Source organism: Procambarus clarkii, chromosome 16 (assembly GCF_040958095.1).
Source record: "Procambarus clarkii isolate CNS0578487 chromosome 16, FALCON_Pclarkii_2.0, whole genome shotgun sequence".
Classification (NCBI taxonomy): domain Eukaryota; kingdom Metazoa; phylum Arthropoda; class Malacostraca; order Decapoda; family Cambaridae; genus Procambarus; species Procambarus clarkii.
Genome location: NC_091165.1, coordinates 9,026,043 through 9,044,434, shown reverse-complemented (window position 1 = coordinate 9,044,434; position 18,392 = coordinate 9,026,043). Strand labels below are relative to the sequence as shown.

The 18,392-nt window shown below is 42.1% G+C and overlaps 1 protein-coding gene across 5 annotated transcripts in view; it reads left to right on the top strand.

Annotated features, from left to right (window-relative positions):
* LOC138365178 (uncharacterized) overlaps positions 1-18,392 on the top strand; it is a 352,859-nt gene that overhangs the window by 259,860 nt on the left and 74,607 nt on the right. For 4 of the 5 annotated variants that reach the window (XM_069325247.1, XM_069325245.1, XM_069325248.1 and 1 more), the window contains exon 4: positions 1,669-1,812. In XM_069325247.1, coding sequence (XP_069181348.1) covers positions 1,669-1,812 — 144 coding nt within the window. Of the gene's footprint in view, positions 1-1,668; positions 1,813-3,164; positions 3,522-18,392 lie in introns of those variants that run through there. The other variant, XM_069325249.1, reaches the window with a different exon arrangement.

The following is an 18,392-nucleotide window of genomic DNA, read 5'->3' as shown; positions in this document are numbered from 1 at the left end:
ATAAACAGCTCACTTATAGTACACCAATATTTAAAATTAAAATTTCTATACACTAGGATTTTGTGGGAGCCTAGAACACATTCTATCAATTCCTGTATATTACACTTACTCTATAAGATGCTCCTCACTTTTGCGACGGCTGTACAGACCACCCAGTTATTGTGTTACATCTACTACCCGTTTCAGTGTTAAAGTCTTTTATAAATGTTGTTGCTTATGTTTAACTCTGTCATGGCCTGGCCCTTGCTATTCAAAGTCATAAGATTGGCTGTGTCCCTAGGCTATTTCTCTGGTCATATAGTTACAATTAATTGGCTTGTTTGTCTAGGTAAGTATGATTGATGTTAGCCTTCTAGATAAGCCAAGGGAAATTGCAACAGGAGTATAGGAACGTCTGAAAACCAACAAAAATATATTTTTAAAAATAAAATACAAATAATAAGGTAAAATATTCAGGAGAAAACTCCCCCTATCCCACAGAACTACGAACATCGGCATATTAGTAATCACTAACCAATGTGGTTTATCTTTTTCAAAGAACACAAGCAATATGGTAAACCTTAATACTCTGGTCCGACATTCATAAATTTATAGAGCAAACACAAATACACCCATAGTTACCAGACACATAAATAAATTAGGAAACTCGGACTCTCTCTCTCTATTTATCCCATTTGGTAGTACCTCAAAATACTTTAGAATCACCTGCTATTTAAATAAATACAAAAATATTGTTTATCTGAATATCTGGTAGAATGTAACCTTCTAAATCAAAGTTGTCAGTAAATGTGTTTTCTCTCTGCCATATCTCGGCGGCGCCAGACTGGTTTACCATGTCACTTGCCCCTTGCTTCCTGATAAATCTCTATATAGTCTCATTTAACCGTACTCCATTTGTAGGTTCTATAAATGAGTCCATTTTTCTTCCCATAAAAGATTCAGATACAATGTACACATACTCCAAAATAAACCTCCAACTCCCAGTATTAGTTTCATTGGAGAGAAACTTCAGCGACAGCGACCTCCCAGCCACCAGCTGACTTCCAGGAAATAAATGTTTACTTTAATAATTTTACATAGTTTTTCTCTCTTTTGGTTAAATAATGATGGCTTGTCTCCACCAAAATATCTATACGGGAGACAAGGACAGTCACACATACCATTGCATTGATAAAACAATTCCAGATACTCCTTGAGAATCTCAAATGCAAATTGAAAGAAGCCTAATGTTGATCTCATTATAGATATATTCACACCATTATTTCATCTTTTAACAAAATTACCTATGTAAGCAGACTGATTTGCATTACAGTAATTCACATTAGTTAAGCCTCATAGCCTGGTGGATAACGCGCAGGATTCGTAATTCTGTGGCGCGGGTTCGATTCCCGCACGAGGCAGAAACAAATGGGCAAAGTTTCTTTCACCCTGAATGCCCCTGTTACCTAGCAGTAAATAGGTACCTGGGAGTTAGTCAGCTGTCACGGGCTGCTTCCTGGGGGTGGAGGCCTGGTCGAGGACCGGGCCGCGGGGACACTAAAGCCCCGAAATCATCTCAAGATAACCTCAAGAAGCGTTAAACCAAGTTTTCTTATTCTCCTATGTAAATAATAGTAGCCTACTGTTAAACTAATTAGGCAAAGATCATGATTTATTTAATATTTTCAGATGATGGAATCACGTTTCTGTAAGATTGCGGCCTTAATGACGAACAAAATCGATTGTCCAGAGGACGGCAGAGTCCTGTACTCTTCTCGAGCCTGTACCCACTCAGACTTTGGTCGTCGAGGTATTTTAATGAAACTTGGAGAGGTGAGAGCCAAATTATATTTAATGTTGTTGAGAAGCTGATGTAGATAGTGGGGGGGGGGGGGGGGGGGATTTTACTCCAAAATATAATATCATTCATAAATTCATGAGGACCATAAAAATTTTCATGGGCTCTGAGACCTGTCATCTATGGATCTTATAATAATAAATTTATTAATTAATTCAAGATGAATTTGAATAAGTGGACTGTAAAGACTACTATTTAAAGTGGATGCATTCCCTTACACATTTTTTTGGGGGGGTTGGGTGAATTTTATAATGTTAATCTACATATAATATAGACATAATATTTCATAAACACATTGGAAATAATTAATGCATGGATTAGTACACTAACTACTAAATTGATACATTTGGAAGTTTAGTTGCCAAAGTTGAACAGAGAATTCAATGTATGATTCAACGTGGAATCACAGTGATGTACTACATCACATGATTCCACAGGATGAAGTACGCTTTCCATGTAGCTAGCTCCACGCTGAAATATTAATAATATGTAATTTCCACCTAAGAGTATATATTTATACTTTTACTCATGAAATTAGAGTGGATTGGGCATAAGAATTACACTCATGGGAGTTATTAAGTTTGTATGCAGCGTATAAACAGCGTAACGACAAGTCACCAACATAAATATAGAAAAATGGCCAAAATAATATATTAGTAGAACTCAGCTTTGCCGGCCGCGGTGTCCGTATTAAGTTGAAGCTGTCAAATAGATCTGAAGCCCATTAATGCACGGATGCTCCTAAATTTAGATGATAATAAGGATCAGCTTCGTGGCACCAAACAGTTAAGGCGTCTCTGCCAAGTCTGTCTTGCGAGTGCACTGCGCGTCACCTAGTGGCTAATGTTTGAAACTTGGTTAATAATTGGCAATATTTTCTTCTAATTTCTGAATTGATGGAAACATTGTTGACGTTATTTTACTTCACAATAACGTACTTTAGGTAACAGCAGATTGTTTCTCACCGTGTGTTACAACCCTTGAGATCTTAGTAAGGTTCTTTTCCCGCAGTGATCAAAGTATACGAAAATCGGCCTTGCCAAATAGTGTCTAGGGTATGAATAAAACACTGCATAAACGGGAAAACAATATAACTACACTAAAGGTGACAAAACATAACATATAAATGGTAAAAATATAAGTCAGAAATATTCTTTAGCAGGCAATAATAATATCAATGAAAATCCTTAGTAAACACAGACCACCGCTTAAAACACATGAATGAATAAATGGTGTAGCAAAATTAGTTATACCAAGAGAATTAACTGAGTAATGAGCTAACTAAACAATATCCTCTGACTTGTTCACATGTCTCCTCTCCACGCAGCTACCCACGCCTCTGAATAAAACCTCCGGCCTGCACACAGGCGTCCTACCAAAACATCAACTAAGCATCTGCATGAACTCTTGTGAAACTCTACTAACAAAAGTATAGGACTAAGAACTAAATAATTGGTAATCTTAAGAGTATATAATACTGTTACATTACTCACAAGAATTTAAAGGCAAACAATAATAAGAATTAATCAAGGTGTCACTAGATAATCACAGAGTACCTAGGAAGGCAACTGCTATTAATAATTAGCACTGTCAATTTGTACATACATTACAGGGAATTAAAGTTTAAGATCCCGGACAGGCCCCTATTTATTACAATTCTTGAGACCTCATAAAATATAAACGCTAGCTTGACAACAACCCCACACTCTAGACACATCCAAATATGGTCATCTCCCCACACGGAAGAAACCACACTCCCTCCAACTGGAAATAACTTGCACAAGCCTCATAAAATAATAATGCAACTCAGGCACACTACAGCATGTTACAATATACATCATACAATAGTCTGTAATCATACAATGTCAATCGGATACACAACTGGATACTAGGGAGCCAGTCGGCTGAGCGGACAGCACACTGGACTTGTGATCCTGTGGTCCCGGGTTCGATCCCGGGCGCCGGCGAGAAACAATGGGCAGGGTTTCTTTCACCCTATGCCCCTGTTACTTAGCAGTAAAATAGGTACCTGAGTGTTAGTCAGCTGTCACGGGCTGCTTCCTGGGGTGGAGGCCTGGTTGAGGACTGGGCCGCAGGGACACTAAAAAACACCGAAATCATCTCAAGATAACCTCAAGATATACTAATTATAGAACAGAACAATAAAGTATTATAAGCATCATGATAATCTTAGAATCCATACAAGATTCGCAACATCCCTCCCAGCCCCTAAGAAAAAATTAAATTAACTGAAGGTTGATTTCATTTTTTGATTGCATGAAATATAACATGAAAATACAACATGAAGATACTTCAACAGAAGATCAAAGTAGAAATCAATAAAATTTCACACAGTAAAAAAAAATAAAAAAATTTACATGCATCTTATAAATATAGAACACTACATATTATGGCACTGCAATAGGAAATCCTCTGGATAAGGCATCAGCAATAACATTTTGCCTCCCAGGAATATGACGAATTACAATATTGAATTCATGCAGAATCAATGACCATCTAAGTATTCTCTGGTTTTTACCTTTCAAAGAGTTAATGAATGTCAATGGATTATGATCAGTATATACTACAACTTGATTTCCTGACAAGTGTGTCTCAAACTTCTTAACTGCCAATATTAAACAAAGTGCTTCCTTCTCAACTACCTAATAATTTGTTTGTGTCTGTCAAGTTTACGCGAGAAATAATATACAGGATGTTCTAACTCATCTGGTCCTACTTGGAACAGAACAGCACCTGCTCCTAGATCTGAAGCGAATATGTGCAGAATAAAAGGTTTATCATACCTTTATCATAGACTGGCTAGCACAGGTGAGGTTGAGTGAATTCCTTTCAACTTCTGAAAAGATTTCTGACACTCTTGCGTCCACTTAAATTTTACCTGTTTCCTTACAAGATTTGTTATGAGTGCAGCAACAATGGAAAAGTTTTTACAATATCTCCTATAATACGCACACATCCCAATAAATCTCTGCACAGACTTTTTATTTGTTAGTACTGGGTAATCCACAATTGCCTGGATCTTGTCTTGCAATGGGACTATCTTACCTTGTCCGACCTCATGTCCTAAGTACACTATGGTTCCTTTAGCCCAACTACATTTCTTCATATTCACAGTCAAATTAGCATGTTGTAACACAGTAAACAATTTCTTTAAACTGGACATATGATCTACCCAACTCTTACTGAAAATCACACTGTCATCCAAATATGCCCTACAATCTGGCACATCCTTCAACAAAGAATTCATTAATTTCTGAAAAGTTGCTGGAGCATTTCTTAATCCAAACGGCATTACATTAAACTCGAAAGCTCCATCAGGAGTGATAAATGCTGTCACTTCCCTTGCAAAATCTGTAAGTGGTATCTGGTGATATCCCTTAGATAAGTCCAATTTAGATACAAACTTAGCATGACCTATAGTATCGATAAAGTCCTCCAACAAAGGTAATGTATTCACATCAACTACAGTTACCTGGTTGAGTTTTCTATAATCCACTACTAATCTACATTTATCCTCTGGTTTTGGTACTACTAAACACGGTGAACTCCAGGAGCTCTGACTGGGTCTAATGAACCCATGTCGAAGAAGATAATCAACCTCCTCCTGGATGATACGTCGTTTCTCGGGTGTCACTCGATAAGGGTGTAGCCGAATTGGAGTTACATTTGTCAGCTTAAGGTCATGAGTAATGAGAGAAGTCTGAGTGGGGACCTCCTCAAACAAGTTAGAGGACATCTCCAAAAGGTCCTGGAACTCTGCTCTCTCCTCATCCTGCAAATGACACAACAATTCTTCCCCGGAACTGGAATTAGACAAACAAACCATCTTCCCCTGCAACACTCGACTCTTCAGGATTTACCTCCTCAGTAACACAACAAGCCAAAATACTAGGCCTTAATAAGCCTTCAACCGGTTCACATGTACACTCATGGTCAGACGTTTCTGTTGTTCATGGCAAACTTTGTAAGTAACTTCCCCCAAGACGTTTTACTACTTGATACGGTCCTGAAAATTTATGTGACATGGAAGTACCCATACGAGGCTTCAAGACCATTACCAAATCTCCTAGCTCAAAAACTCTGAGTTTGGCCTTGAACCTCTTGTCATGTTTCTCCTTCATTACCTGTTGTTGTTCACTTAGATGTCGTAAGGCCAACTCCCTCGTTCTGGACAGCTTGCTCTTTACATCCGTCAGGTAACGCTCACTCTGCCTGGCTGTAACATCTCCTAACATTTTCTCATGTAACATTTTTAAAGGTCCTCTCACCTGATGTCCGAATGCAAGATCGAAAGGAGAGCAGCCTAGAGCACTGTGCAATCCATTTTTGGCAGCAAATAAAACAAATGGCAAATTATCGTCCCAATGTCTGGGTGTGAGAGTTTGTTATGAAGAATTTGTAGAATAAATTGAAATTGGTATAAGGAATTTTAGCTCTGAAAATTTCTAAAAATTTTCTTTATTCTTTAACCTTTATTCCTGTCGTGATATTCAACTAGGTCGCCTGAGGAAGGACTTGCTTAGCTAACAAACCAGTGTAGTAAACAGCTCATTCCTCACTTTGGGACCATGTATGAACAATTGACTAGGCGCGAGCAAACGCCGAGACCCCAATGAAAATTGAAATCCCCCCCACTAGGCCGCTGACCTTCGCCAATCGCCGAAGCGAATCTAACGAGTAGGTCACGGGCTCTCACAACAATAATTTATTGTTGTGTGGTGCCGTATATTTGATCCAAAGCTCAGAAAATTAGTCTCAATTTTATTAGTCGAGTGTGAAGAACATTTGCATAACAATAATAATGTGTGGGGGTGTAACGAAAAGACAGTGTTAACCATAACAACTTAGTTTATTCAATAAGGAACTAACTACTACAACAAAACAAAAAGAAATGTCAATGACGTTACTCGAAATCCTTCCTGTGACACTATCAGTGACAGCTAGACACCAGCCCCTCGGACTGCATAATGAACTAACTCGAACATAAGCGTGACCACAGAGGAATCAACAAGAAACAAGAACTAACAGATCTATAATCACAATTACAACAAATGACACAGTAGGTTCTGAAATACGTCTCCAGTAACCTCCTAACTGTTCTACGCCTCAGTGCAGTCTACACCTGCAACAGCGGTTGCAATGCAATCAAATCAGTAGTCTTTCAAATGACAACAATAACTAATGGGTTCACTGGCAACTCCAGCACCCTTCCTCAAATTAATCCTTCCGTTAACACTCCGTCCCACGGACGATCAACAATCAATACCAATTGATTTACGTTAATAACACAATAGCATTTACGTTAATAACAAGGTAACATTTACGTTAAATTAACAACTCTTACAACTGTCACTAGTAACGCGGAAATTACACAACACTCTACCCGTCGAGCATTCAGTGTGAAAATCCCATTAATCCCTGTACTTCCAGACAGCTGATTAATCTCTTTACTAGTTACGTTAATTTACGTTAATCGGTTACTAATCACTCAGCGATGGTAAACTCTGATTTACAATGTCCAAAGTGCTAAGATAACGGTAATCACTCGTGATTACCATTAGAGTAATTAATTACTATCCTCAAGATCAATAATTAAACAATTAAAATACGCAACCTTTCACACTGGCTCAGCAATTTACATTAAGGTATGAATTCCGTCTGAGCCTTCCATACTCAGACCAATTCAGGCGGCTAATAACAGTAATTAGCCCCACATTTACGTTATTCTAAAATGACGCTACACCTCCCACGAGTCAATCAAGTGCCGGTACTTCCGGGCAGATAACGACGTTACGTTAATGGAACAATGTAGCCTTCGTGTGAGTCGATCAAACAAGGATCGAGATTAATTACTTTGACTTCCTGAAACACGTCAATTACCCGACCCACTGACCGTTAATTACGACAGACAATACTCTAATTCTTATCTGGCTGATGGCTAGGCTCCTCGAGACTACCGTAGCTGCTTGCAGGAAAGTAAATTAACCCAAACGTATTCTACGTTACTCAAATTGTCAAAGAACAAATTCTCTTAAAGCAATGGGCGTTCCCTTGGTTACGTTATATTAATTGCCTCGCAATCACCTCACTGAATACTGGACTTCGATGTCCTACCAGATAACCAGGAGAATATATGTGTACCCAAGTACTCGTCTACAGCCGAGTTCCCCCACGACAATGACAAATCACACTAACAAATCACAGTGATTTACGTTACAATCCGGTTGCAATGACAATACTGCAGAATCTAGTAAAATAACATACAGGACAAGAACCCTCTAGAACACTGCCCCACAAAGACTTTACTGAACTGCAATCACCTACTGTGATGCTCAACACTAGCAACAATCACCATCAAATAACAACCCCCTTGCAATAACACACACGGCAAGTGCTCTAATTTCCAAATATTAGGATACTGCACACACTTACTTACTTACTGCTGCAAATGACCCCTAGAACATAGGTCAATATATTGCAGTCACCACACAGTAAATAACACAATAACACTGGGCACCGTGACACTACGATTATATATATATATAATTACAATTACTGCTGACACATGTAGCCTACAGCTATCAAACGTTATTGGGAACACTAAGGAGAATCTCACACTCCTTAAATCACATGGGTGAGTGATTTATCGATCACGCATGTCGATAAACACTCTCCAGAGTTACGTTACTCGACAGAGCGGGGGCGGTCTCTCTAGACAGCCTCGTCACTCACCAAAACTCACCAAAATTACGTTAATACATATATATATAAATATAAATCACACTTGTCATGGCCCTGGAAACAATACAAGAAATTAAGTCCACACTGTGGTACACTCCACAATAATCATTGCCAGGAATCACTGGCGTTACACATACCTGAGCGCTCAGTGTTGGAATTCCACACCTGCAAGACCACACATGGAAATGATATCACTCCGTCCCACGGACGATCAAAATTGATTACCACAATGAAATAATATAATTATTACATGGACATCCTCTCAGTCCTTGGCTAATCTATGTATCCTCTGTTCCCGTGTGTACCCACACACACACACACTGTACGTCTGTGTACACCAGACTTAAGTCCCTCTGGACTGACAAGATGACAACACAGGTGATTAATCTCCTCGCCCACAATTCACTCCACTTGAACAGGTGCTGCGTGACAATGTGACGGAACACTTGACCTCGAATTCAAGCTTTAGAGACTACTATTTTTTTTTTTTTTTTTTTTTTTTTTTTTTTTTGAGATATATACAAGAGTTGTTACATTCTTGTACAGCCACTAGTACGCGTAGCGTTTCGGGCAAAAGGCTTCGGGCTAATCACCAGAAATACACACATAGGTACTTACTCATTCACACTGCCGGCTTTACACACCTTCCCATACATCAGGCACCCCGCTTCCGGTGGCTGGCTTGCTCCGGGTGACGTAAGCGGTGGTAGTACCTTAGGTGGTACTTATACGGAAAATTGGCGCACACTCGAACCCCTCCCACTCAACACGGCTGAGTTCGCACCCACGACCCACCGGTGAAGTGAAGCGTTCATACCCAGGTGACGCGCACATCGATAGCGTCTCACACAACCATGGGAAATTGGCCTTAACACTGACACGAATTTCCCCGTTCCCATCGACTGCTACAGAGCACTAGCAAGTCTAATCAGCACTGGTATGGGATCTACGAGTCTGTTGCTGCTCGTATGCACATTCCCCACGATCCCAGATCACTGTACCTCTACCCCCTGCACAAAAATGTCTTAAACCCCTCCAAGCGACGACTTCGGCCGGATTCTGTGACGACCGCTGTCGTAGGTGAAGCAGGAAGCATCAGCAGTTGAGTAGTCCAGCCACCACGACGCCCTATACTTCAATTTGGCCGAATTGAGTACAGAGAGCGTCTTGACAAGGTGGCAGCTGTGTTCAGAATGATGCTACACCGGCTACTCCCCGCGTCCTTCTCGAAATAACCAAATGAGAGGAAGGCATACAGCGGCCTATCCCTCTCATCCAATCAGCGACGGTGTAGCATAGCCCCTAGGGCTGTTCCAAGATGGCCAACCAACATGGCGGCTGTTTCCATGACAACGACTCAAGTGGCCAGCGAGCGCGGGAGGCCCACAGCTTACCCCACGCCTGGGCCTAGCTGTTCCCGCGCAAAGTCGACTAGCTCCAAGCTATACAATGAGATGATGCTATCAGCTCTAGCACTGTCCACAGACATGCCACCCCGGCCAGGGTAACATTTATGGACTGCTGATGACTGGGGCTCTCACATGAGCCCAAACACTAGATGTTTCGATTGCTGGTTACCAAACTTAAGTCCGCCCACTTAACAAGTGCACTTAACAAGTGTACTGGCTCCCACAGGCATAAGAGCACTATTGTAAGTGAGCTGGTGAACCATCCCTTCACACTGGGTGAATCTTCCCCAGTTGCTTTCAACATTTTCTTGGGAGTTTGGTGGAGCCGCTCGATTCCCCCTTGACTCTGAGGATGGTAAGGACTGGAAAAATTATGCTGAATACCAAATGAATTACAAAAGGTTTTAAATGTGGTGGAACAAAAATTACTCCCATTATCAGTTTGAATTATACGGGGCATACCAAATAGTGAGACAAATCGTTCCAACTGCTTTATAATGGTAGAAGCTTTAATGCTACGTATGGCATATGCTTCAGGGAACCTGGTGGTCATACATAACATTGTAAACATATACATATTTCCGGATTTGGTACGGGGTAAAGGTCCGACACAATCCAGTACCACATGAGTAAAAGGCTCCTCTGGCACTACAATAGGGTATAATGGTGCTCGTGGCACAGTCTGACTAGGCTTACCAACAGTTTGCCACAAACACAATTGTGACAATATCTGACCACATCTTTTTTGAGTTTTAGCCAATAGAAAAATTTACAGATCTTATGATACATACTGGTAATGCCTTGATGGCCTCCCATCAGGTCATCATGGGCAGCTTGCAATACCTGCTCCCTATACTCTGTTGGCACAACGAGCTGGGTTTTAGACTCACAATCATCTGATGAGGGAGTTCCTGATGGTCTCCATCTTCTCATCAGACAACGATCATTGAAATAACAACCCCGTACTCGCCTCCAAAGTATCAATGGAGTCGGCTGCTTCTGCATAACATTCAGCTAGACTGGGATCAGTACTCTGTAACTTACTCAAGGTTTGGAACTCAACATCTGGAGCGAGCGAGAAAGGAACTGGTACCTGGGCCACCTCTTCCAGACCATCTGGGTCAGAATAAATTAGGACTTTGGCACCGGCCACACTCTCGACATCCGCGTGAGCTAAAAATGTATCTTCACGGTCCGCCTCCACCTCCCTGTCTGAAGGGGTCTTGGCCTCGAGAACATCCACCTTGGTAGTAACAGGACTTACCACACTCTGCTTACCCATGGATCTGGTGACAACACAGGCTGGATAAATGACACCATCATCAGCATCTGGTTGAGCCAGAACTGCACTAGGGTTAGTAAACATAACAGGACAATCGGTCCCACTAACTTGACACTTGTCAAAATCATTACCTACAATGATATCAATCCCAGGGATGGGCAACTGCTCACTGACTGCTACAGTGCACCAACCCGGTGTAATAGAAGAATTCAGCTCAACTTTAATTAATGGTACACTCTGGATATGACCTCCACGTCCTTGCAATAACACTACCTCTCCAGTGTCTTCTGTGTTAAAATCAGTAAGAACACGGCGAGAAATTAAAGACTGGGAAGCACCAGTGTCCCTTAACAGCTGCACTTGCTTCCAGGTTCCACTAGTACATAATAAGGTACCCAAATGTAGGTATGGATCAAAATTAGTCATCCACTTGGCCGTGACTAGAGCAACATTGGCATTAAAGGTTTGCAAACCCCTATTCATAATCAGACCAGTTGGTCTCAACTCAGGGTGCAAAGCATAACAAGAATTTACCACATGACCTCTTCTCCTGCAATGCGTGCAATATCTGCCAGTGGTCGAAACAGCCGAACCAACTGCAGGCTTAATCACTACATTACTTGAGGTTCACAACCCTTTCTGTTGTTTCTCAGTTTTAGGCTTTACAGGAGAAGGGCTCAGGGGAGAAGGTGAGGTAGCTGGTCGGGTCTGGAAAACATGATTTTTAGGAGCATAATGATTAGTTTTTGCATTATAATGATTAATTGGTGCTCGAAAAGGCACTTTAGTAAGTAATTCATGCTCATCAGCTAACTTGGCTAGTTTCATAAGATCAGTTTTTTGTTTATTTTCTGCCATAAACAAAGCTAATTTCTCTGGTAGACATCCCAATACTTCCTCAGTTACTATGAGGTCTCTCAAAGTCTCAAACTCTGCAATATTAAGTGCTTTAACCCATCTATCAAAATGATTTAATTTAACCCGTACAAAGTCAGAAATAGTCTGGTCATGTGCTCTTTTTAAACTTCTGAATTTTTCTCTATGTGCCTCTGGGATCTGCTGGTATGTATTCAAGATGCTTGTTGAATAAATTTAAAATCGAAAGAATTCTCACCATGAATAGATGCAAATACCTCCTGAGCTTTACCCTTAAATTGTCCTTGCATAATGGCAACCCCATTGATCCACACGCCAGTTCATGCTGACTGCTAATTTCTTAAAATGTCAAAAAAATATTTCTGGATCTTCCTCATTGAACTTAGGTAAATCTACATGTTTACTGTACTTGGAAGAACTATTTGTACTCTCTGGATTATTACTAGTGCTACTCAGCCCTGCTGCAGTTCTCTGCAGTTCCAACCTGTTATTATTTTCACCCATACTCTACAGAATTTCTAATTGCTGTTTATTTGTTGCCTCAAGTTGCAACTGGGCTACTAAACGACTATTTTGTGCCTCAATCTCCAACCGTCGAGTTTCAAGCTCTCTCTGTTGAGCTTCAACCTCTGTTGCTTTTGAGCTTCATTCTTAGCATATGCTACTTGCGCTTCTAACTCAAGACGCCTTAAAGCAATCTGGTCACTTGTCTCCTTGCGTTCCTCATCCAGGATTTTTTCTTCTAACTCACCATTCTCTACTAAATGGAACACTATCACTCTCAATATTTGTGCCTTATTAATTTTATTGTTGGCTGTTAATTCTAGCTTATTTGTCATATTTATTAAGGCACACTTTTTTAGGCTTTTAATTCCCTCAAAGTCTGGATTAGCCAAGAACGACTCAACTTGATCCTCCATGGCTGGCTCAATTATCACAACTTAGCACTTAAAACAACACTGAAAATTATGCTTTACGCCTGGCACAAGCTGAACACTTACCTCAAATCGTGAAGCGTTGAAAAGTTTTCATAGCAGCTCAGATCGAACATAAAATATGCACACAGGCTTGATTAGGTGTCACCAGATAATCACAGAGTACCTAGGAAGGCAACTGCTATTAATAATTAGCACTGTCAATTTGTACATACATTACAGGGAATTAAAGTTTAAGATCCCGGACAGGCCCCTATTTATTACAATTCTTGAGACCTCATAAAATATAAACGCTAGCTTGACAACAACCCCACACTCTAGACACATCCAAATATGGTCATCTCCCCACACGGAAGAAACCACACTCCCTCCAACTGGAAATAACTTGCACAAGCCTCATAAAATAATAATGCAACTCAGGCACACTACAGCATGTTACAATATACATCATACAATAGTCTATAATCATACAATGTCAATTGGATACACAACTGGATACTATACTAATTATAGAACAGAACAATAAAGTATTATAAGCATCATGATAATGTTAGAATCCATACAAGATTCGTAACACCGTGCAAAATATTTAACCTGAATGATGTTGGATAGAACATTTATATTCGTAGTAGAATTTTAGTTCATTATTTTGTTTACTGGATCAGCTGATTGCAGCTGTAAAAGATTATTTCCAATAAACGGCTATATAATTTGCTAAATAGAACTAAATCAATTGCAAATTTATATTCCTTAATAAATTCTACAAGATTAGACTGGGTTTAATTCGATTTATGAATATATATATAATTTATTCTCACGAGCTGGGCGGCTGACGCAGTCGTAGCCATGAATTCTAGGAAGAATTTGGTGTTATTACGCCTCAGATTATTAAGATTTAATATTGCTAATATTAATATTGCTTGTTAATAGTATTAGTAAATTAAAATTCCTAGTACAATAAATACATCTTATCACACCAGGGGTTAGTATTTGGGTGTTGGAAATTTCCAACATATCTTCTGGGGTCGAGAAAATATGGGTCTCAGTTCATGATGTAGTACTGATGTACCTGATGTTCTCCCTCGAGGTTATAAATTCATTACATGTTAGTACTAAAATGTATATATATATATATATATATATATATATATATATATATATATATATATATATATATATATATATATATATATATATATATATATATATATATATATATATATATATATATATATATATATATATATATATATATATATATATATATATATATATATATATATATATATATATATATATATATATATATATATATATATATAAAGTTTGTGAGGGTACCACCTCTGGTGCCAATGTGGGGACCCATAGCCTCGGAGAAGAAAATAAAAAGTATTCAGAGGAGACCTTGTGGTTTCTCACTGAACACTAATATTATCTTCTCCTACCACCCCCATTCTTTTGTATGTACACATATATATTTACTTTATTTGAACTTTGTTACAAAAAAGGAGTTACATATGGGTTACAAAGATGGTTGTCATAGGTTGTCGAGTTCCTCCAGCTCCTCAGATGGCGGGCAGGAACCCTGGATGCAGTGCGCATTTCCCCTCTGTATCGCCACACTGAGGCGCTGGAAAAGAAAGCTTGCAGCTCTCGGGTCCCTTGTTGTTTCAATGAGCCTAGAACCCAGTTCCTTCAAAAAACTAGTAGCACTTTTACCCCAGGCGCCGAGCGTCTCAGAAGCAATGGGGACAAAATTGTAGTGGTGATCCAGTTCTCTATACTTACGGGATTTGGCTGCTTCCCTGTGGGTGGCAGCGCCACCTGGTTGTGCAACACTGAGGTTAATGTAGGTGTTAGCCAGGGTTGATACGCACGTGTAGTCCCATACCAACTGCTTACCATTCTTCCAGGGGTTCACTGTGATACCATCCGGGCGACCAATAAGAGCATCAGAGTTACGGGGCGTTAGGTAACGGGGCTCTCTTTCAGCTGGGCATCCAGCTGTGGTGAGGCTCCTCTTGATGATGTCGTTAACTTCACTGTGCCTCGAGTGCCATCCCCCTGTGCTTTGGCAGAGTAGGCCATGGTGACCGTACCTGTCAGCCACCACCTCGCCGCAAATACACCTATATCTGGTGTGGATTGGGGCAGCAAGGCGGAGGGCCACAGCAATTCGGAGGGCGTGTGGTGTGAGACGCGTGCCAGTTGCCGACATTGGGGTTGCTAACAGGAAATCCCCTGCATGTGGTGCTGCTACTGCTGTGAGGCGAGCAATGTCGTGTTGTGTTGTTGCAGCACCCAGGCACTCTGCAGCAACTTGGTCTACAATGGGACCATCCCAGCTGGATTGCTTGTGGGATTTTGGGGATGGTGGTTGAGGTGATTGGCCTGCACGAGAGGCCCACTCTGTGGCACAGCGTGTAAAATTGGGATCATGTACACCTGCCAGCTGATGTAAGTGGGCAGGTAGAATTTCCTTCACAAGGTCGTCGGATGCTGATAAGGAGGACAGGAAGGCTGGAACAGCAATTTGCGTTGCTGTTCGAACTCCGAGGCCCCCAAGTCTTACGGGAAGAGAGGCTTGTTTCCACTGTAGGTCATCGAGAGAGAGGTTAAGGGCTTTTTCTAGCATTGATTTCAGTAACCGGTCATACTCACTTAGTTTTTGGCTACTGTAAGATGGTGAACACCTCAGAAAGTAGGTTAACCTGGGGAGGGACAGACATCTGGTGATGAGGTAGAGTGCATCATGAGCATCAATATCCTCAATCCTCCCATCCATCCTCTTAAGGTCGGCGATTTTCTTATCAAGGACCTCATCAATGGCTTTCAACCCCAGGGGAGCTCCTAGGAGTGTGCTGTCTTCAGGTTTAGTTTTATGGATATTTGGCAGAAGACCCTCTATTCTCTCTACGATGCCCTGGTTGGAACATATTATTTCACATTTAGAAGGGTTCAGGGTGAGGCCTAAAACTGCACCTTGCTCCTGGATTTTTCTGATGTCCTCCAGGAGGGAGTCTTGGGAACCAGCTAGGGTACCATCATCCAAGAACCAGATGTTAAGCTCGCTGGACAGGACCTCTGTGACTTGTTTGATGACTAAGCAGAAAAGGAGAGGAGCGAGGGGGTTATCTTGAGGTTATCTTGAGATGATTTCGGGGCTTTTTAGTGTCCCCGCGGCCCGGTCCTCGACCAGGCCTCCACCCCCAGGAAGCAGCCCGTGACAGCTGACTAACACCCAGGTACCTATTTTACTGCTAGGTAACAGGGGCATAGGGTGAAAGAAACTCTGCCCATAGTTTCTCGCCGGCGCCTGGGATCGAACCCAGGACCACAGGATCACAAGTCCAGCGTGCTGTCCGCTCGGCCGACCGGCTCCTGGGGTCACCCTGTTGGACGCCTTCTCGCGAGTCAATTTCATGTTCGCCAAAAAGTAGCTTAAGATCCATACTGTAGCATGAATGTACAAAAGGGTAGAGGGAAGGGAAATGACTATGAACCGCACGGAGTACAGCATCCCTCCGCACCAAATTGAAGGCATTTTTGAAATCTAGCTTGATAAGGGCCTTTTCGTCTGTGATGTAGGCGATGAAGGCTCGAGCTGCATGGGCTGCCGCCTCACACCCTTGTGGAATGCCAAACCCGAGCTGTTTTGGCTTCAGCATGTTGGCCGCTGCATCACTAACTGTTCTTGCAGCTGCCTTTGCGACGAGACGCCGGAGAGAATTGCCCACAGCTATTGGCCTGATCCCTCCATCCTTTTTCTTTAGAGCACAGAGAGATGCTCCAAAAAAGATAGGTCTTATGGACGCTGGTATGTTGCCAGCTAGACATGTGTTGGTGAATCTGGTTAGTTCCACCAAGAGGTTCTTTGCAATGTCACCCAGTGCAGGGTTGAGCATTTGCTTGAGGTGGTTGGGTTTTAGTCCTGTGAACCCACCAGCTGATCCTGTAGGGAAGGACATGGCTGCTTTATGGACCACAGATTCAGCCACCCAGAGAGGTTCTGCTCCGGTAGCCCCCACTTGTACAATGTCGTCCTCATGCGGAGCCCTGGGTGGGTGTTTCTCCCTTAGGGCTTGAGCTGTTGCGGCATCTCTGTCGGCAATTGAGTCCTCACTGGTGATGACTCGTATTGCGCCAATAGTGTTTCCTTCTTCTATTTTCTTGGTGACTGATGTTCTGATTTTTGATGTCTCGGATATGCCACTGTTGCTCTTCCAGCCGTGGGTGTTTCTCGCGCGAGTGGGAAGGCGCACCTGGTTGTCCTCCCTGGGAAAATCATTTATAGCTTTGATGACTGAGGCAGCTAAGGTTTTGTCTCTCCTTGCAGGGGTGGCTAGACATATGTTGCCAAACATTAGGAGGTTGTGCCATGCTTGGGTCGTTCCAGGAGAGTCGTTGACCTTTCTCAGGAGGGCAGATAATTTGGCTGCTGCATGGGGGCGGGCTGCTTTAGGGATGTGTTGCAAGGTTCTGGCCGATGTTGCTTTGATAGCTTCTAATAAATTTTCTGTGGGAATGAAGGTCTGGGAGGTGTTTTGCCTTACGGGCAGTGTGGGCTGTTGATTGGTGTTCTCCCTGGGAGGGCGCCCAGAACCCAAACACCTGGTTCCGTTGTGGTAATGAATGCGCACATTATCGTCACTCAACCGGATATAGCATACCCGGTCACACGTCTGACATCTACCTTGTCTACCCCTGTTTGATGGCTCATCTTGGCTTGGAGAAGCCTGGCTATCTGTTGGGAGCTGCGACATGGGCGGGCGCTGGGCTGGCGCTGGGCGGGCGCTGGGCGGGAAGGTGGACGGTGGGTGGAGACTGGAGGGTGGGCGGCGGTTGGAGGCTGGGGGGGTGATCAGCTGGCCGTGGCACTTACTACTCAGGTGAGTGGTAATACATATACCATCTCTATACAAAGTGTGGGTATACACCCACTACACAATATGTGGGTATACATTGGGTGGGTGGGTAGCGTAGATACACATGGGAGCCTCCCGGCTTCTATGGGCGGGTGGCAAGGTGGCCTCGTGGGTAGGGAGGCGACGTGGTGGGGTGGGTAGGAGGGGGAAGAGCAGGTACTTCCCGGCCTGGGCGCTGGGTGGGGGCGGGGGTCAGGGCGACACTAACACTGTATAATTTCCCCGTATATCACTGCACAATAATGAATGAATCACACACTTGTAATCTGACTCACTACACGTGTGATGTACTCACAATATGATAGATATGTTGCGCCAATTATCGCTGACAACGTAACTTGTTCAGCAAAACTTTCAAAAAAGAAA